Source organism: Tetrao urogallus (genome assembly GCF_951394365.1).
Source record: "Tetrao urogallus genome assembly, chromosome: 1".
NCBI classification, from domain to species: domain Eukaryota; kingdom Metazoa; phylum Chordata; class Aves; order Galliformes; family Phasianidae; genus Tetrao; species Tetrao urogallus.
The window spans coordinates 143,965,812-143,986,688 of NC_136813.1; the positions used below are offsets into that span (position 1 = coordinate 143,965,812).

The 20,877-nt window shown below is 45.1% G+C and overlaps 1 protein-coding gene across 1 annotated transcript in view; it reads left to right on the forward strand.

Annotated features, from left to right (window-relative positions):
* The window catches only part of CACNA1I (calcium voltage-gated channel subunit alpha1 I), a gene marked incomplete at both ends in the record, with an annotated part of 148,922 nt that overhangs the window by 80,198 nt on the left and 47,847 nt on the right, over positions 1 to 20,877 (forward strand). Inside the window, 3 exons of the mRNA XM_079549293.1 lie at positions 3,700 to 3,797; positions 17,887 to 18,046; positions 19,913 to 20,228. Of these exons, the coding sequence (XP_079405419.1) occupies positions 3,700 to 3,797; positions 17,887 to 18,046; positions 19,913 to 20,228 (574 nt within the window). The remainder of the gene's footprint in view (positions 1 to 3,699; positions 3,798 to 17,886; positions 18,047 to 19,912; positions 20,229 to 20,877) is intronic.

The following is a 20,877-nucleotide window of genomic DNA, read 5'->3' on the forward strand; positions in this document are numbered from 1 at the left end:
ACCATCTACCTATCATTAATATTGTCCACTAAACCACAACTCTAAGTACTATACCCACTCTTTCCTTAAACATATACAGGGACAGTGACTCCATCACCTCCCTTGGCAACCTGTTCCAATGCATCATCACTCCTTCTGCAGAGAAATTCTTCCTAATATCTAATCCAAGTCTCCACAGGTGTGAGGATGAGGAGGCTGGAAATCTCCTTTGATTTAATAAGGTTGCAACTGTTTTGAATGGCCTTTAACACTGCTGTGCTCTTGGTTAGTGAACACTGAGTAAATGTGTGGTTCCCTGAGTTGCTAGACTGATAGAGATTGAAGCACTAAAGTTTGGCGCATATGAGAATCCAGATAAGCACCATGGGCTTGCAACTTAGGGCAAGAGGTAATGGCCTACTAATGGTAATGGGAGGTTCAGGTTGGATATTAGGAAAAATTTCTTCTCAGAAGGAGCGGGGAAGCACTGCAACAGGCTTCCCAGGGTGGTGATGCAGTCACCGTCCCTGGAGGTGATCCAGATCTGTGTGGATGTGGCACTCAGGACATGGTCAGTGGGCATGGTGGGGATGGGCTGATGGTTGATCTTAGAGGTCTTTTCCAACTTTTTCCAACTCTATGATTCTGTTATCACAAGATCTTGAGACATAAACATGGGAAAATGTGACCCTTCTGCTCTAAGTCTGCTTTTGGCTGATTTGTGACACCCACTTTTAACTTGCTGTCTATCCATTACTATCTCCCACTTGTGGTATGAGGACATTAGGTACAGCCCAGTCTTACAGAGACTGCATGTACATACTGGGTTTCCAAGCAGCAGAGAGCTGACTGGAGAAAGGCAAGAGCAAATGCAGCTGGGCTGACAATTCCTGAAATGTTGCCCAGGGTTGGAGATCCTATTTCAATAGAGGAAGGAAGTAACATCTGGATTCATAGGCTTTGTCTACAGAGAGAATTCTTTGTTTTGCTGATCACTGGAGCCATCCCAGTCCACTGTTGTACAAGCATGCTACCCTTGTGCAAAGGTAAGCGTAAGCTGACTCATAGGTATCGCTATGAAAAGGCAAGAATGAATGACCCTACTGCAATAATTGCAATGGAGTTGAACTGGAGTTGTTCTGGATGTGATTTACACAGCTATAATAGGCATAACCAATTTGCAGGGATTTAAGCATCTTGGATATCTTTCTATTCTTACAGCCAAGACCAGAGGCATAGGAAGAACTGTAGGCAGAAAAGGTCTGCTGAATGAGCAGAAGTCCTGGGGCCTGCTACGACAGAACTCATTTTTGTTAGCAGTTGCTCACTGAAAAATTTAAGAGTTGCCCTTCTCTGACCCATCCTAGGGAACTGCCTGCCATTTTCATTGCAGAGTGATTGACTGTTCCACGCTTTTTCTAGCTAAACTGGAACACAACTGCAGCAAATCTGCAGGCCTCGAGGGATCTGGGAGGTTGGCTCTCCAGTTGTCTAAACTGAACAGTTGCAGCTAGGACAACATTCATCTTGCTTCAAAAGGATCTGCATCTATTATTTCGGTCATTATCACTTCTCCAGTAACACATGGATTGTGTCACATAGGTGGCAAGCTCATTTCATTTGGTGGAGTTAGTACATGCACATGGTTAAGGGTTCTCCAATAACAATACCAGCAACACAGCTGTAGCCACAAGAGGGCAAACCCCACACAATTTGTAAATGTAGGTTACACCTTTAATTGAACTGTGCATTATTGAGTCTAAGGAAAGATACTACTTCTGTTTACTGGTCTTTTCTCAACGTTAGCTCAGTGCTGTTCCCTTGTGCTCCAGTTTTGTACGGGTCATGATGTTCTTCAGGAATTTTAATTTGGTCACTTGCAGTTCAAAGATGACCACTTCTCAAAATTAGACATATTTTGGGGTGATTTGCTAATTTGGTATCTGACAGAACATGTTCAGATTGTTCTGTTTTCTACTGACCTCAATCTGGTTCTCTTGGGGACATGGCTTTCTAGGAGAGGGAAGAATCTTCTGTGAGACCTCATCAAGTTTGGAGACCTTTATGTTTCTGTGCATGGATCTTCCTATTGCCTACCTAAGAGACCACAGCATAGACTCCTTCAGCCATGAAGCTGCCTTAATATATCACATCTCTGTTGCTGTGACAAGGTGTTAGCAACACCTGGGAGCAATACAACCACGTCTGTACATTGCTCTCCTTTAAATGTAGTTCCATCCTTCCAGAAGATATGTCTGATTTTGGAGCAACATCTCACTGATGAGGCAATCTTGCGTTATGTTTTTGTAGAGAGGCCTATCAGTGTTCGCTCAAGAGCCTTTGCACTGTGCTCATTTGGATCACATCTCCTTTGTGTGATGCCCTGTAGTTGTGTATATGTATGGATAACACTGCATATTCTTTCTCCTTTCATTACTCACTTCCCAGTTTCAGCTGATCATATCCTAGTCTATGTCTACCACTAATTTTTCTGTAGGCTATCTGTGTTTTTCTTCTGGGTTTGGTATCTTTTTGGTTGCATCTTGTGTGTGTGAACATTTTGATTACTTACATGGAATCCTTCCTCTCTGCTTCTGCATTCGGTGTATGTGGAACTGACAGCTCCAGGGAGGTAAATGAATGCCACTGCATTTCAGAGGAAGAATTATTTCATGCAATTACCCTAAAAGTCTATGAGAGAATAGAGTGAAAGGAATGAGAGAAAGAAAAAGAGCATGAGAGAGAATAATCACAACACTTCGACAGGTTTATCCTTTTGTGTTTGAAAATCTATCACTCTGACAAGTCCCTTTTGTGAAAAGTGTAGACAGATAACTTGACACTTGCTCTTCAAGGTCCTTTTGAGTCGAGAGGGTGATCAATGGAAGGATCAGTCCATTGTTGCAGTCTGTAGAAACGTAAGAGTCAAGATGCGCAGAAAGACTGTGAGAAAGTCAATCTGTAATTGAAAGAGCAGGGAAGTCAGTGCTTGTGAGAAAGGAGAACTGATTGCCCTGGACAGAGGGCTGCATGCACACAATCCAAAAGTTTCACTCAAGTCATCTCCCTGATATTTCTCATGGAGTGACTTTACCCCCATTCTACTCTTGGCATCATTTTAGCTCTTCATGCAAAATAATTTGAGATCCTCAGGTGGATTCTGCTGGCCAAGGTAAATGGTTATTAGAATCCAGCATCTTCTAGTGCTTTCCCAGAGATAGACAAGTTACCTGGGCATCCGCCATACTGGGCAAGGAGAGGAGCAGTGGGCTAAGGGATGCTGAGCCAGGTCACTTCTGTAACCTGCACCTGCTTCTCACGAAGCAAAGCCAACAAATTAGTCATAGTTATCTGCAATGCGAGGTTATTTAGGGAGCATACTGTTGGGTTAGAAAAACTGAGGTCTAGTATATGTACTAAAATTAGGATTGTTCTCTTTTGGTTGCTGACAAAAAGGAGTGATTCACAGCTATGGGAGAAGCCGTCCCACCTAGCTGGAAATGTTACCTCTTTAAGTAGAGGGTTTTACTTCTATGTGAGGTAAAACAGGTTAATATGAGCCTCCTTCAGGGACCTCATCTTGCACCGTCTGAACATCCACAGAAGAGCTTTACAGAGTGGCAATGAAATTCAGCACCACACTGACTGTGTGAACAACCCTACCCTGTACTTCAAGCCAAGATTTTGGGTTGTTTAAACTCTTTCTCTCTTCTTCTGCAGGATGGTGGAGTACTCTCTGGATCTCCAAAACATTAATTTGTCTGCAATCCGTACTGTCCGCGTCCTGAGACCCCTGAAAGCTATCAACCGTGTACCCAGTAAGTCATACTTGCCTCTCATATATGGCCAGCTGGGATTGTACATGGTGAATACATGACCAGTAAGGCTCTGTGACGTGGTGTTCTCCATGCTGGCTTTAGATGCTAAATGAATGGGGGCTGCTGCGTGGTGTGTGCAGGCTTTTCCTTATCATGGGGGAACCTTGATTCCTCCTTCCTCTGCCTCTCTCTTTTTTCTCAAGTCAGCATTGCTCTCACTGCAATCCCGGATGGAGTAAGCAGGATTGTCACTGTTATTTAACCACAGGAGGTATCGATGAAGGCTTTGGTTGTATCCAAGTGGGTGGAGGGGAGCCAGTGGGCAGGTTGCATGCTGTTGAGGTCCAGGGACTGTAGGAGCTCTGACCTCAGCCTTCTGTTTCACTCCATGTTCTGGCTCTTCTTTGTTCAAAGACAGCAGCTGTCGTGTGCAGCCATGAGACTTTCGGCATTTCTTCCATACATTTTTTTCTGTCTCACAGAATGACAGGAAGTTTCTTTACTCTTCCCCATAATCTCCTTAATCAGGCATGCTGCAGTGGCTAAGACCTTGCCAGAGCTCTCCTAATCCTTTTCTTGAGCTCAGACTCTCCCTTTTCTTTCCCTGATCTGGGGAAATTTTGCACAGTTGTCCTCCTAGTTTGTATTATACACCTTTTTTTTTATGCCAAAGTCACTTTCACAATGACATTTATTTGAAGACAGATGTCTGAATGTGTGGCTCCACATCTTGTCCCTCTTGTTGGGTGTGTTTTTATCTCTTGACAATAGCCAGGGACAGTGACTGTTACAAAGTGTGACTGAGGAGCTGAGGCACAGTCCTGCTCACCTGATGTGGCAGAAAGGGAACAGGTGGAAAAGCAGCTGTTTTGGGCACTAACAACACACTCAGGAATTTAATATGTCCACCATGGGGGTGACAACATGGGACCATTTCTCCTGGAAACTGATGGTGAGGTGAGGGGAATACTGTGGAAGCACGGCTTATTCATCCCTCTGGGACGCACAGCTGGTTGTGTCTAGGCAGCTCCATCCTGCTATTGTGCAGTTCACTTTCCTCCCTGCTTCCTAAGGAGTCCTGTGAATCTATGCTCAGAGATCACTTCAAGGCTGATCCCTATTATCAGGGTAGACTTAACCTTTATGATGAGTGTAAACATCTTGAATGATGATGAGTCCAACTGACTCCTGTAGACGTCTGCCAAAGGCATGTCAGTCACTGGGCGCCAGTGGTCAGGAGCAAAGCTTGACTGACAAAAAGCCAAGGACATGTTTTATCCTTATTCATAGCCTGGAACAGCTGGAGTCAGCCCTCTGTTCACAGGTGTTGTGCCTAGGAGGAGTGGTGTAGGTGAGACCAGAACCGGCCCACCAGAGACCTGTTCTGTAGATGTGAAGGCCCCGGAGAGGCTTTCAATCATCTCAGCTGACCTCCATGGAGTGCAAGCCATTGAATTTCCCGAGTGTCCTGACCGTGAAGCTTTTATCAGTATAAAGCTCCACCTGTATGAAATTGATGCTGTTTTAATTTCCACTCTGTGGTTAAACCTTTATGTATCTTTCTCGCTACATAAATCTGTGGTTATATGGAGAGAAGTTTTTGGAAGAAAGACATCCTGCTATTAATTTAAAAAAAAAAAAAAGAAAGAAAAAAAAATCAGTCCCTGGGAAAGGAAGCATTTACTTGTGGGTTGAAAACTGGCAAAGAGGCTGTAAACAAAGTCTTATGATAAATGGGAATGTGCTGCATTGGAAAAAGGTGCCCAGCGGGGTACGGCAAACATAATTAATAGGACCTTTGGCCACAAATCTTTTTTTAATGTCTTTTTAAAGTTCTTCATTACTGATCTGAGGAAAGAGCTAAGTTTATTAGTGAGACGTGCTGATGATACCAAACTAGAGGAGTCGCAGGTGTGAGCAAAGAAAGAGGAAATAACACAGCTGGAAGCAGAGTGGGATCGAGGTCTTGGTGGAAGCATTCCACATATTTGGGGAGGAGCAGGAGAAAATCCCGAACACAGATACACAGCCATGTTCGTGCGACACAATGGGACAACATGGTCTAGCATTCCCCAGTGGCTATCTCAAAGGGTTTCATGTTATTTTTTTTACCTAAGAAGAAAATGATATCGAGTGTGTAAAGAAAAAGGTGGCTAATGTAGTCCATTATCGTATAGCACTGTGGCAAACGGCCATTAAGGAAGACGTTCTCCACCCAGTTAATAATTAGACTGTGAAGCTTGCTGCCAGGGGAAATCTTTCCAGTCCCAGATTGAGACTCAGTGTGGGCACAGTGAGTAAAAGGGGATTGCCCAAGGATGAGTGTTCACACGGTGACTCTTCTGAATTCCAGACGCCCTTGCTTTAAGGTCAGAGCTGATGTTTAGCTGTCAATTATCAGCAATTAATTGCATTTCTTGTGATTCTCAGTAGGATGTGCTACTGAGCATTTCAGAGTTGTAAAGCAGTTTATTACTCTGACCTGCCTCATCATTCCTACACTCAAAGTATACTTAAAGAGTACTAGAGAAAACATGAGTGCCCTGTTTTTTGTAATATGTCTCATACCTTTATTAGCATTCCAGCTTATCTCTTGCTTTCCTGACTACAGCCCCAGGAGTGCTGCCTTTAGGGGTTTTGCCTGAAAATGCATGAAACAACAAATTATGGATTGCTTCTGGTCCTGCTGCCTCGTGATTCAATTTCGTAGCGGTTAGCTGATGTGACAAGCCACTAAACAAGTGTAAAGAAACAAAACACCCTTCAGGTCTGTGTCAGAGGCTTTTTGCTCTGAGCATGCCTGTGTCCTGAGCTGGGGGTGAAATTCTACCTCCATTTATTGTTGTTGTCCTTTTGCAACAGCGCGGCAGGTTGCTAGGTGAGCCATGGCCTTTCTGCCTGCTTTTGTTTTATTTCTGCCCTCTTTGGAGCGGGGAGTCTGTAGTCATATCTGATCATTTGAATTTCTTTCACTTCTGCTATTACATTTTTCGACGTCGGAGCAGAAAATGTCTCTTTGGTTTGCTCGTTCTTGTCGCGTTGATCTCATGCAAGGAATAGCCTTTGCATTGTGTTTGATGCCTTCCAGTTCCCACTTGCAATTTAGTAACCGATTCATCATTTGGAAGCAGATTACTTCAGCTGAGCACACTGTGCGGAAGGGAAGGAGTCTGTTGCAGAGTGTTGCGTAGCAACTTTATTGAATAGAAAGTGTATACATGTGCTTAATATTTGGTGTGTTAGCACAGTGATGCTTAAGTGGGGAAGTATAGGCATTAGAAATATGTTATATGCTTATTTCTAGCTGTGCAGGAAATAGAATTTCAGATTTGTGGGAAGATCTGCTTTTTATTTATTTATTTTTTTTCTCAGAACAAGAATAAGCATTTACCATTCATTTTAATATGGCTTTATTCTGCCTATTTTTAGGTGGTTTGTTTGGATTTCTGATTGCTTCCTATGTTTAGTTATGACAAAGAAGTTTCAAAACAAACAACATCAACCATTCCATTCTAGAAGTATAGAAACAGAATATTTCAACTTCATCAAAACACTTTCCTCTACTACCCTCCTCCCTCTCCTTCTGTCAGATAAAGGAACCATAGCTGTCACAAAGCACAACCCGAAGTGTTTCCATTTAAATGAAATAGCATTTTTTATCAGCAAAACTGCTATGTACAAAACTCTTGGTCTAGCCCTATTTTTCTTTATTATTATTATTACAGTAGCTCCATGGGTCCAAATAGATGAGATTTCTCTATTTTTCTTCTACGGATCTCAGAAATATAAACTAAGACTTGTTAGTTTAATCTTCTTCATGCTTCAGAGCGGGTGAGTGAGGCTCAGAGAGTGTCACCAGCGATATCAGGAATCCAGCTGATGCCTCCTTAGCCCTGTGCTCATTCCGCAATATAAAAATAGTCTGAAACAGCTGAATTCTGGAGTGGGAGAGGGTGGTGTTTTAAATTTTGTGCTTTGAATCTGTACTGTACAATGAGCTACCTGTGTTCAGTGCTGTGACGGTGCTGGAGATGGAGCAGTTTGGCTCTGAACCCCATACCTGGCTCAGGGGAAAAGTGATGACATTTACTTCTCTAAATGTGTTTTTGAAGAACTAATTTCACTGATGAGCATGTGTGAAATTATCTTCTGATGGAGATATATTAGGCTGTAAAACAGTCTCATTCACAGCTAGATCAGACAAAACGGCAAGAGTATTTGATGGACACAGTCCTGCCCTAGAAGTTGGAAATGCAAACGGATTATGAGAATCCCCTTCTAAGACCCAGTTCTTTACTTCAGATATCTCAGTCATTCTGAAAGATGACTGTCACCTGTTCTCCTCCAACACTGATTACCTTGTATTGTTTCATTTAACTATTTTTGAGGCTTTTTTTTCCCTCTCATAACTTCCTTTGTGAAGAGGTAAATGAAACCCAGATGTTAGTGTATTTCGCAAATATTTAAACCTAACCTATCCTCAATTCATATAAAACACTCTGTTTATAATCACATCCCAGTGACATAGAAACCATAATTACAACGGTGTGCAAATGTGCACATGCAAGTTTATCCACACACAAGCATCATCCTGATTAGGATCAGCCCTGGGACAGGAGTGATGTCGGAGGTGGTGGAGTTACCATCCCTGGAGGTATTCAAGAGACATGTGGATGTGGCACTGAGGACATGATTAGTGGGCATGGTGGTGATGGGCTGGAAGTTGGACCAGATGAACTTAGTAGTCTTTTCCAACCTAAATCATTCTATGCTTCTCTCAGACAATGCCTACACAGAAGTTAAGAGGCCACAAAGCCCTCTTCATGCCCTAGTTGGACGTGTGTGATTCAAATGCATCCAGAGATGAAGCTGCCACTTAGTGTGAGGTGTGCTGATCGGGTCAAGCCCAGCCTATCTCTTCCCTTCCCAACCCAATCTCACAGCCAAGTGGAGCGAAGCACTGAAAAGCGCTATGCAATTTATGCCTGGAGAAGGCCATTAGAGAATGCCTTTCCTCAGAGAAGGGGCAGATTGGTGATGGAAAAGAAGTCAGAACCACACTTTCCCCCATGTGCGCTGTTCCTTGAGCAGCACAGCTCTTTATCAAGTCAATCAAGACCTAAATCCGACAGAAACTTTTAGGATAGGGAAAACAGCATGGGAGGGAGCAGAGCAGAGTGAGGACAGAAAAGGAGCTGGGGGTATGGGAGAGATGCATGAGATGCAAGCAGCAGGGTTCTGGGGGCATGGCATGAAGGCTTTCTCACCCTAGCGTGGTGTGGTGCACCTCTGTGTGTAGGGCAATGTGGAGAACTTAAGCACAGGGAGAAGACAGGCAACCAAAAGTGAAACAAGGGCAAGCACTATTATGAAGTCTATTGATGAATACACCTGATAAATGGGTAAATCAGTGCTTGCCTGGGGCTTTCTTAACCAACTGACCAGGTTAGTAGTATTGCTGGAGGAAGTCTTCTAGCCCTGAGAACAGGTTCCAATTTTATCTATTTTTGGTTTGATGTCAACATCATTTTTCATGTGTCTTTCACAGTGTTCGGAATATTGCCATGTTTTTTAATGGATAATCATGGTAAATTTGGGTAAAAGCAAAAAGAAAATTACACCTGTGTTAATTTAGCATCATGGCAGAGACCTGGGGAACACTGGAGTGCACAGAATGTACAACTGGTAATGTCTTGTTCTGTGCCACATGTTCTGCCTCTCTTGTTTGTTTGTTTTTTGTGGTCACAGTTCATGGGAGAAAGTAAATTTTCCTTCTCTGAACCAGTCTGCTCAATTTCACTGTTATTATAAACAAGTATTCAAAAGACACAAATTGTACCCTTTTTAAGCCATCATCTGGGTTTAGAATCAAGAGATCTGAATAAAAGGAATAAGAAAATCACAGATTATTTTTATTTTTCCTGTGGTTTGTAGACCTTTAGACCCCCCTGACTCAGATCCTGCATTCCTCTTTCTCCCCACAGAAGTGAGGAATAGAAATCTCTTTTTTAATGTGATCTGAGATTATGAAGTTGTAGCAAGATCTCACACCTGAAGGTTAATGCCACACATCTCAAGGCTCTTGATAAAAAACTCAAGAGTTAGCAACAGCACTTTGGGGTCTACTGGAAGTAAAGCAAGCTTGGAGAAAAAGAAACAAAACCACACACGCTCCAAAACAACAGTAACAACAACCGAAAAAAAAACCAAACCAGTCTTAAAGAGAGCTTCACTGGAATCTTTGTTTCTCCCTTCTCCTCCAAGGGAATTGGCACAGACAGAATTTAAAAAATGCACAACTCCCTTTGTGCCATTTGTGTTGCCTTTCCAAACAAGCTCAGCCTTCAGTAGACACGGTGCTCTCCAAAGCCCAGCCACGTATTTTGCTGCCTAAATGGGAGCTGAGCTGTTTTGCAAAATCTGTCCCATGGGACCTATCAAGCGATGGATACCATGGAAATGTGAGCAGTAATGACAGTGTATTATCAGGTAAAAGATAATGTCGCATGCACTAATGCAGACTGCGCTCTGCGTGTGTGGGCAGGGCAACTTACAACCACAGCCCGAAGTTCCTTGATCTTTGTGTACTTAGGGCCTGATTCTCCCCTTCGTACACATTTCGCCTAATGTCACATCGCTGCCTGCAGTAGAAAGGAACATGATTCACTTTAGTGACAGCAAGAGGAAATTAGTGCCGTTAAATCTTAACGAGGAGTTGCATTACCACTGCTTTACATAATATTTTTGCATTATTCTGTCCTACTTATACAAAGCTGGATACGTGTAAGAACTTAAGGGTATTTATAGGAATGATAAAGAGGCTCGCAGCCACAGCACTAGAGTTCATTTTTGTCCCCAGTGTTGTGTGACCCCTGCAATTCTGAAAGAGAAGGTGGAGCCGTATGTTTCTAATGGAATTTTTGCTGACAATGAATGTAATCATCATTGCATTTATAACTGCAAAAAAAGAGTTGATCGGTGAGTGATCAGCAGTGGCAGGTGGTAGTAGGTGTTGATTATTAGATGTGCAGTGCAGAAAAAGAAACAGAAAAAGAAACAGAATGGCAGCAAACCCCCAGAGCCACCTCTCTAAGAAATAATCCCACAGCTGGCATCGCTCTCCAAAATAAGGAGACCAAACCTTGTACAGGTTAATGAGATAGGGGGGGCAAAAAATGGTCTCCTGAATGCAATGGTCTCATGGCTTAGGTTGAAGGAGACCTTGTGCCATGGGCAGGGCTGCCACCCAGCAGCTTAGGTTGCCCAGGGTCCCATCCAACCTGGACCTGAGCCTCCAAGGATGGGACACCACAGCTCTCTGGTCAGCCTGTGCCTAACCAGAGTCTGTGTAAAGAGTTTCTCTCTAACATCTAACCTAAATCTCTCTCTCTTTTAGTTTAAAGCCATTCCCCCTTGTCCTATCACTATTAGATGGTAAAAAGTTGGTCCCCCTCCTGCTTATAAGCTCCCTTCAAGTACTGGAATGTCTTATGTCACTGGTTGTGTGGCTACCAGCAATGTTATGGTGACACTTACTGCATGTGAGTATCAGTGGTGGAAGGGCTTTGAGCTGAGCTCACTGCTATCTGCTAACCTTAGCTGGGCTCAGGGCATCCATCATGGTGTGAAGGTGCAGTAGGGTCGTGTTAATAAACACGCTAAAGCAAATTAGCTTTTTCAAGGTTGTTGACGCTTCTGCACACTCAGTCTCACTAGGAGGAACCTATTTCCCAGATGTGCCTCTGTCCTTTGATGGGTAGGTAGGAAGGGTTCCGGAATATCAAGATTCAGCCCTGGCCCTGGCACCTATGCACCCTCAGTGTGCTGAGCATTGTAGCTAGGCAGCTTTACTCTCTGTTTTGGCTACTTCAGGCTTAAGCTGAGAAGTACTTTAAAGGTAAGGAGTAATGATACTTATTGCTTGAACTTGATGCAATATCCTTAGGGGAGACAGGGCTTGATGTGCCCATGCTGCTGAGAAAATGAACAGCAGCTTTTTATATCAGCTGAAGCTTTATAAGTTCTGGAAATGTCATGCTTTGATATTTTCTGTGTCTGTGGTCAAGCTGAGGAGGTACAAAGATTTGGATAACTGGAGCTTAGGCCATCAGCAGGCTGAATGGGATGAGGGCTGTAAGCCAGACAGAGGTGCAAGAAAGCTTTGCTTGTTGAACGGGGCATTGGTGAGGGACCTAGTGCTACTCCTAAAGCATAGGTCATGCTGGCAAGTGTTACGGGAGGTTCTGTCCGGATATTAGTAATGATTTCTTCTCAGAATGAGTGGTGAGGCATTGGAACAGGCTTCCCACTGAGGTGGTGGAGTCACTGTCCATGGAGGTGTTCCAGAACTGTGAGGATGTGGCACTGAGGGACATGGTTAGTGGGCATGATGGGGATGGGTTGGTGGTTGGACACCTCTAAATGCAGATAATGCTTTACATTTGTGCCTGGGGCAGCTGTCTCTTTCTTAGTAACAAAGCTGGCTAAAAAAAACCACACAATACATTGTGCATCATATGCCAATACACTGTGCATTATCTAGGGTTTGTTTTATCTGGGTCAGGGCAGATATCTGGGCATGTCTTCTACAGCACTGGTACAAAGCAGAGGGTGATGGTCTGCAGTGTTTGTGTAGCTTTTACAGCTTGAGAAGAAAATATCAGACAGCACATTGTGTCTGTGCAGGTGATGGAGCATAGACTGAGGGGTGTCCTCCTTGGAGATCTCCAAAACCCATGTGGGCATGGCACTGGGCACCCTACTGTGGGTGTCCCTGTTGAAACAGAGTTTGGACCAGATGGATAAGACATATCTACTAACCTCAGCCATTCTGTAGTTCTGTGAGAAATCTGGTGGGGCTGCCCATTGACCATTGTGGCTGAGCTCCTCTCACTCACACATGTCTTTGCAGGAGAAGCATCGATTAGGAGCAATGCAGCAAAGGGAGCATTGTCCTGGCTGGCAAGGGAAGCTATGAGTTATGATGATGGTGGAATTGGCAGTGCGCCTATAGCTGATGACTTTCTCTTTGCAGTGATTCAGACCCATGTTTTCACTGATGTAAATGAAAGCAATGTGTTAAACAGCAGTTGAGTGCAGGATCAGCAAGAAGTCAGTGAGGAGGGCCAAGCTGGAGCGCCAGCTTGCACTGTGTGCACAGAGATTATGCACGGGGAAATCTTGCCAGCCTCATGCTATCTGGGTGGACTGCCATGCATCCTGGGGTGGGGAGGAAGGAAAGGAGGCATGCTTGGGCAAGCTGCCTGGCTGAGGGACAGAGCAATGCTTCAGGCACTCTGCAGAATGTCCTGCCAGTTATGGTCATAAGTACTGATGGAAACAGATTTGCTTTTGCTCCAGATAAAATGACAATCGGTGGCTTGGCCCATGATGCAAATGATCATAGAATCACAGAACCATTAAGGTTGGAAAAGACCTCTAAGATCACCTGGTCCAACCGCCAGCCCACCCCCACCATGGCCACTGACCACGTCCCTCAGTGCCACATCCACACGGCTCTGGAACACCTCCAGGGACGGTGACTGCACCACCTTCCTGTGCAGCCTGTGCCACTGCAGCACCGCTCTTTCAGAGAACGAGTCTTTCCTCATATCCAACCTGAACCTCCCCTGGCACAACTTGAGGCCATTGCTCCTTGTCCTATCAAAGTGATATCAGTGCTGAGCATTGTGTTCTTCTCTATCTGGCTTCATCCAAGGAAGGATTGTATCAAACTGTCTAGGGAGGGATCAAAATCCTCAGAGATGGGTGGAGTAAAAGAATTCTGAAAGAATTGGATTTCTCACCCTATCCTGATCTGGCATCATTCAGAGCACCTTCATTTAGTGCTATGGAAAGAAAACTGCAGGTCCTCAGTCCAGCAAAGAGGCCAGTGGAGAGAAGGCAAAGTAGAGTGAGCTGGGACAGGGGCAGTGGGCAATTGGGCACACCTGCACGTGCAGGGCTGGTGGCCCTGCTGGGATCTTGCCTCCTCCCCAGCCCTGCCCTGCCATACGCTGGGTGAGTCTGCCTAGGGAAGTTTCAGCTGCGGCAGCAGAGCTAATCAGAGCTGACAGTGAGTGTCTGGAGAGAGTGAGAGTTGCTGTAGCATCTGCAGAATTTGGTAGGAAGGGCCTCTGGATGCCGGCACTCCTCTCCCTTCCTATCTTTTGTCACCCCTGAGACCATCTCTGCTGTGCTTGTAGCCTTGCTGCAAAGGGTGGGGTCACATCACGCTCCTTTCCCCACCCCTCCTACTTGTTTGTGGGCACAGGACATCAGGGATGGGTTTTTCTGAGGCCCATTTATGTACACCTGGCTGTGAGGATCCTTCCTCAGATGCCTACAGCTGATGTCAGTGTTGTTTCCTACTTTTGACTGGCCTCCTTGTGAGGGTGAGCATGGAAGAGAAAAGGCCTTTCAGAGCCCACACCTGGTACTCATGCATATTTCATGTTTCTAGCTTTTCTTCTCCACGAAGAGCAAAACCTATTCATATTTGATGCCCTGGGAGCCCTCTTGGTTGCTGAATGTTACTTCGTCAATGGAAACCTCCCTGCTTTTCTATTGGACTGCCTGGCCCCCTATTCCTTTCTCTTCTCAAGGAACGTTTCTTTTCTTTTTTTCTTTCTTTCTTTTTTTTTTTTTTTTTTTTTTTTTTTGTAAAGGTTGTTTCAGAAAAGGTCACTGTCCTTTTCATATTCCCTCCTTGCTGTGAGTCAGCATGTATTCTGCTCTGCCAATGGTAAAGGAAAAATGGTGATGTGGGGAAGGGCAGCAGTGGGAGAGGGGAAGGCAGGCGGGGATTGCTGTGCATGGGTGCTGTGGAGTGGTAGAGAGGCAGAGATGGGATGTATTCACAGCACAGAAAGATAAAGGGGGAGAGGCAGCAGCAGGACTTGGCTGAAAAATTGTGAAGAACTGGCTTTCCAGTGCCTTCTAGAAGCTGTTGCACAGAAAACACTGATGTCACCATAGATGAGGGCTGTCCAGAACAAGCCCACCGTGGTTCTCCAGGGCAGGATGCTCCCAAAGCTGTGCTGACAAACATGCTGCCGTCCCTGCCTTGCCTTCTGTCAATTTCCATGGCTCTGTGGTTGCTTTGGAGACAGTGTCGTCTCAGGCAGGTTCTCCAATAAATCACCATGTTCCATTCTTAGGCTCCTCAACCTTTATCTCTCTTTTCCCCACACATTGTGAGTGCTTGAAGGACCAGAAACCATTTGCAGGGACCCAGGTCAGGTTGTACAGACCCTTCCTGCCTGTGGAAGCACTGAGACACCTGGCAATGGGCCTCTCACTTTGGAGACCCACAGCAGATGGCCCTGTATGGCTGCCAGACCGGTCTACTCCTGTGCAGGGCCAAGGGACTCAAAATGGGTTCCCAGAGCAATTGTTTTGCAGTTTAGAGCAGGAAGGGAAAAAACGTTTTGCCCAAAGTGAAGCAATGTAAGTTGTCAAGAGGCTGGTGGTCCACAGGAGAGTTACAATTTCTGCTTGGATGGGTGTAGCTTCAGCGTTCTTTCTTCTATCCATAGTCACTGTCCATGGGCAAGAAAGGATGGGCAAACGAAAACTGGGTTTTGTTTAGATTTAGAAATGAAACCTACTAGTGCTGAAATTCTTTGTGATGTGGAAAAGATGCCAAATGCTGGGGTCACCTGCCTGGTAATTGGGCTGTAGACCCAGGAAAGGGTGCATAAGGGCAATGGCTGTGATTCTGGAGCTGTGGATAACTCAGTCCTGTATCATCATAAGAATCTACGAGAGTCAGAAAGAATATATGGTTAGGCAGGATGCTTTCGAGGAAAAAGCATGCAAGTTTTGCAAGTCACTGACAAGCAAAATCAATCTTTGCAAAATCAGCAAATCCTGATACAACTCGTGTTTATCTATAAGATCCCTGAGGGATGTCTGCTCTGCATTTCAGCTGAAGGGCAATTTCATTCCTCCCACCACCTCTGCTTGAGATGAGATGGAGCTAGCATCAGCTGCTCTGAAAAACATCGCTGTCTCTTACAGCATTACTGGCACTGCTTCCTGTGTTACTTGGCTCTCCCTCATGTACTGACCAGGGCAGTTTATGGGAACTGGTGATCTTGTGCTGTGAAGCAGCATTAATTCTGGTAACATGCTGCACTGCAGTGAGGGTGTGGCTGTAGAGCTGAAGTGATGCAGAGCATGTTGCTGCAGAGCATGGCAGGTCATGGGGACAAGCAGCAGAGCAACGTGTCTGTGCTGTTGGGCTTTGTATGGTGACAGATCAGAAAGCCATCAGTGACTCATGACATGTCTGCGATCCCCAGCGAGTGGCTGGACTGCTGATGTTACTGATGTACTGTCTAGAAACTGCCATAGCTGGTGACTGGTGATACAGTTGGGCAGCCAGGCAAGCAGGACTTAGCAGCTGCCCCATAGCCTGGCCTTAGCCGTCCCCTGGAGGAACTGATACTGTCACTTCTTCTCCTTCATAATCCATCCTTAAACATTTTTTCCTCCCTACACATTACGTCTTTGCAAATATCACTCCTGCCTATCCATCCCAAAACATTCCCTCCTGACCTAAACCAGACTGACATCCCTTTCAAAGCACCTTTTCTTTCCCCTCCCCTCCCCTCCCCTCCCCTCCCCTCCCCTCCCCTCCCCTCCCCCTCCCCTCTCCCCTCCCCTCCCTCCCCTCCCCCTCCCCTCCCCTCCCCTCCCCTCCCCTCCCCTCCCCTCCCCTCCCCTCCCCTTCCTCCCCTCCCCTCCCCTCCCCTCCCCTCCCCTCCCCTCCCCTCACCCTCCCCTCCCCTCCCCTCCCCTCCCCTCCCCTTCCCTTCCCTTCCCTTCCCTTCCCTTCCCTTCCCTTCCTTCCCTTCCCTTCCCTTCCTTCCCTTCCCTTCCCTTCCCTTCCCTTCCTTCCCTTCCCTTCCCTTCCCTTCCCTTCCCTTCCCTTCCCTTCCCTTCCCTTTGCAACAAGAGCAGCTGGAGAATGGAGACATCCTAATGCACAGAATCATGTGGCTATTACTTGATGCTGGGCATACAGAGGGGATTAACTTTTGCCTCAAAGGGCTGTCAGTGAAGCCTAATCTTATCTTCCCCTCCTCTTTCCCCTTCGCTGCCATCTGAAGTAATGAACTGGTTATAAATACCTAATTAGCTAATTATTGGCTGGCCTACATGAAACATCTTCAGTGAAGGAATCCCTGGCAACCCTCTGTGGTGGAGAGCAGAGACAACTGCAGGGGTGAAAGTGGTACAGTGAAGCTTGGAAAGATTTCTAGGCTTTTATCATCCCTGGAGAGCGGCAGAAAAGTCATTAGCACCATGGAGAAACAAGTCTGGCTCACCCCTACTTCTAGCTGTATGAACTGAAGAGCCGGGGAAGAAGTAAAATCAGAGAAGAATTCATCAGGTGATTTAACAAAAGAAAAAGGGGATGATTTTAGAAACATTTGCACTGACCAGAGGTGGTGTGCTGGCAAACTGTGAGCTGTGCTTACTGCCTGTATGCATCAGCCCTGCTTGGGAAGGATGGTTAGCCAAGAGAGGAAAGTGTTTGATGAGACTGCCACTGAGAAGACCAGTTTATTCCAGTCTGTGTGTGCTGTAGAGGTCCATCTCACTGGGCAGGCTGGCCTTGGGCCAGCAAAATTCTCACAGGTTGCACAATGCAGTCATCATGCTCTGACGCCAAGCCATCTGAGAATTGGGTCACTGAGCTGCTGTCCACATTTGGGATGGTGTTTTCACTCCATTGCCTTTCTGCAGAGAAAGGGGGAGGGGGAAATATCATTTATGTGGCTGATGGTGCTGAATGTCTCATTCCCTTTTCTTCTCAGTGTTGCAGATGGAGGCCTAGGGTTAAGAGATCACGGCATCTCAGCAGCTCTGCTGGCTGCCTGTCAGCAGGGGTTTCGACAAGAAAGGGCAATGATCATAAATCTAGTCCAACTTGGGCGGTAATTAATTTCCAACACTCTGCTTTTGTATTTATGTAGCTTTTTTTTTTTTTTTTTTTTTTTTCCTTGCTTCCCTCTTTCCTTCCTCTTCTTCCTCTCCCTCCGTCCTACACTTGCTCCTTCTGGTTCTCTTCCACCTGCAGGCATGCGCATCCTTGTGAATTTGCTCCTGGACACCTTGCCCATGCTGGGGAACGTCCTCCTGCTCTGCTTCTTTGTCTTCTTCATCTTCGGCATCATCGGGGTGCAGCTGTGGGCTGGGCTGCTCCGCAACCGCTGCTTCATGGAGGAGAACTTCACCATGTGAGTGCCTGAGAGATGATGTTCCTTTTTGTTTCTCCCAAAGGCGTTTCTCTTTCTTTTTCCCTTCTCTCTCTGCTTCTGCTGTCTGGCTCTCTGCAAACTGCTTGCTCCAAACCAGAAGCATCTAGTTTTAGTTCATCTTCACAGTGCATAGATGCCTTGGCACACTGGGATTCAGCTAGGCAAAAGTCAACAAAATTGCCTCTTCCAGCTCCTTATCCCAGAAATAGCTGATATTCAGGAACACTTCTCTTCATAAGACAAACAGTCTTACTGAAAGCTGTACTGCTGTCTGATGCCTCCAGGGACACCTTTGGCACCTCTGGGTTGGAGCTGAGATCACTGTTTGGACATAGTGCTTCACCTCCAGATGCTCTCAAGGGAGGTGGGGAAAATCACTGAAAAAGCAGCAAACTTCCCATTGGGAAGAGCCACGAGAGAGGATGGAGATGCTGGGAGAAGTGTCCCTCAGCAGAACACAGCTCCTCCTGTTGACTTGCAGGCTTTAAAATGTTTTCTTAAAACCACATACTAATTCCAGACTCTTGATCATGTTAGACTGCTTTAAAAAAATCTGTAGATCAATTTAAACTGATTAAATAGTTCTGAAGCTTTAGACCATCTCAAATTGGGGAAAAAAAATCAGTGCAAAAACATGATCTGCAGAACAGCAATGGGGTTGGGGAGTAGGAGCTGCTTAAAGCAAGTGTTTACAGTGTTTATATATTCCTTTGGGAGAAAAGGATGTTTAGGATGATTGGCCTTTATGTAAATCAGAATGGTACCACTTTAATGAGTGTAATTAAATCCAAGCAGAGTCGATGTAACTGAGAAGTAGACTGGAGCTACGGGCTGCAAAGTGACAGATACTGAATAATCTTTGGCTGACCATTACTAGAGAAACAAAGACTGCGGGCAGCCAGTTCACAAGTGACGTGGATGTGTAATGACAGAACTTTGTGGTTTAGTACCAGTTAGCTCAGAATGGGAGGCCTCTTCTCTTTTCTTTTTTCTTTTTTCATTTTCATTTTTCTTTTTTCTTTTTTCATCTGTCCCCTTCCAATGACCCGCAGTGAAAAAGTCTGCATTCATGCAATGTGAAGGCTGCATATTATACCTCTGCAAGGAATGCAAGTGCACCACGTAGAGTTTAATGGAAAAATTTAAATCTCCATCTTTCATATCCTCATCGTTATCTCATCTCCAGCTAGGCAAGCATAGATGATTTTAATTATTCAAGCATTTGGAAGGTGCCTGCATTATTTGGAAAAAAACACGTGAACTTGTCATTAAACATTATACCAATAATGCCAACTGTCAAGGAGGAGTTAAAGTTAAGGTTAAGTCAACTTCATCTCTGCAATACCTGATTTTAAGGTGTTGCTGTGCAATCTTGATTATGCATGAACTGGATTTTTTATTTAATTTTGCTGGAAATACAGAAGGTTCAGAGCCAAATGTTATAAGACACGTCCATCAGTGGTTACACACACAAGCACACTATGTTAAAGCCCGATGAATGTCCTTAATATCATTGCATCTGATTTAGGTTTGATGCTAATGGGGAGAGTGATCAGAATGCAAATGCCTGCATTTCGATCTGTATTTATCTCCATGCAAGCAGATTTTGTAATTTGAGGTGGGGTGGTGTGGTGGAGGACAGAACTCTGAAAATGGAGGACTCGCCCCTGGAAAACACTGATTTCCAGGAGCTCTGTCCTTCTCTTTTCTTGAGGAAATAAACTTGGAAATCCTTTACTTGCTACCGTTCCTATGTCAGAATGGCAGCTCCCAGCTCTATCAATATCACTGGTGAGAAAATATCTGCTACATTAAGTTTAGAGACTTTTTTTTTAATCCTTACAGACAAGGTGACATTGTCCTGCCCCCGTATTATCAGCCTGAGGAAGATGATGAGATGCCCTTTATCTGCTCACTGTCAGGAGACAATGGAATCATGGGCTGTCATGAGATCCCGCCCCTGAAGGAACGGGGCCACGAGTGTTGTTTGGACAAAGATGATTACTATTACTACAACTCAGTCCGGCAAGAGTTCAACGTCAGTGGCATGTGTGTCAACTGGAACCAGTACTATAACGTGTGCCGTACAGGCAATGCCAATCCGCACAAGGGTGCCATCAACTTTGACAACATTGGGTATGCCTGGATTGTGATATTTCAGGTAAGATCTTCCTAACAAAGCTCAAGCTGTTTTTTTTTTACAGCCCAGTCTTTCTTTGTTCCCATGATGGTTTCTACAGGGTGTGATGCAGCTGCAGAGAGAAAGGGGCATTGCAACTATTTTGGCAAGTGAGAACAAGTGCTCACCACAAAGTGTTCCTGAAGACAGGTAGGGATGTAGAGTTGTTTCAGGCACTGAAATGGGCTATGCCTTTCAGGTTGATGTGTACCTGTTTTCATACAGATCACTATAGCAAAGGAGTCTTTTTTTTTTTTTTTTAATTACCAGCACTCATTGCAGATGGGAGCTAAAATCCTTGCCCTTTTTATTTTCCACCTGCTGTACTCAGTGTCCAGTACAAGGGACACAAAAACTTGCTGTGGGTTTTCCCCTGCTGTGATCCAGGGAAATGAACTATTTTAATGAAATATTCCTGCTGTGGACTAGCATGATCTCACAGGCTTTGACAGTATGCCAGTGTCACCAAGCAGTACCATGCTGATTTCCTGGAATGGAAATTTGGCCTCCTTGAAAGGACTTTTTGTTTCTCACCTTCCTTGGAATACAACAGCCTTGCCAGTATCTGCCTGTGTATACTGAGAAATGAACTCCGGATGCCCATTTCCCTCCTGATTCTCTTTTTGTTTCT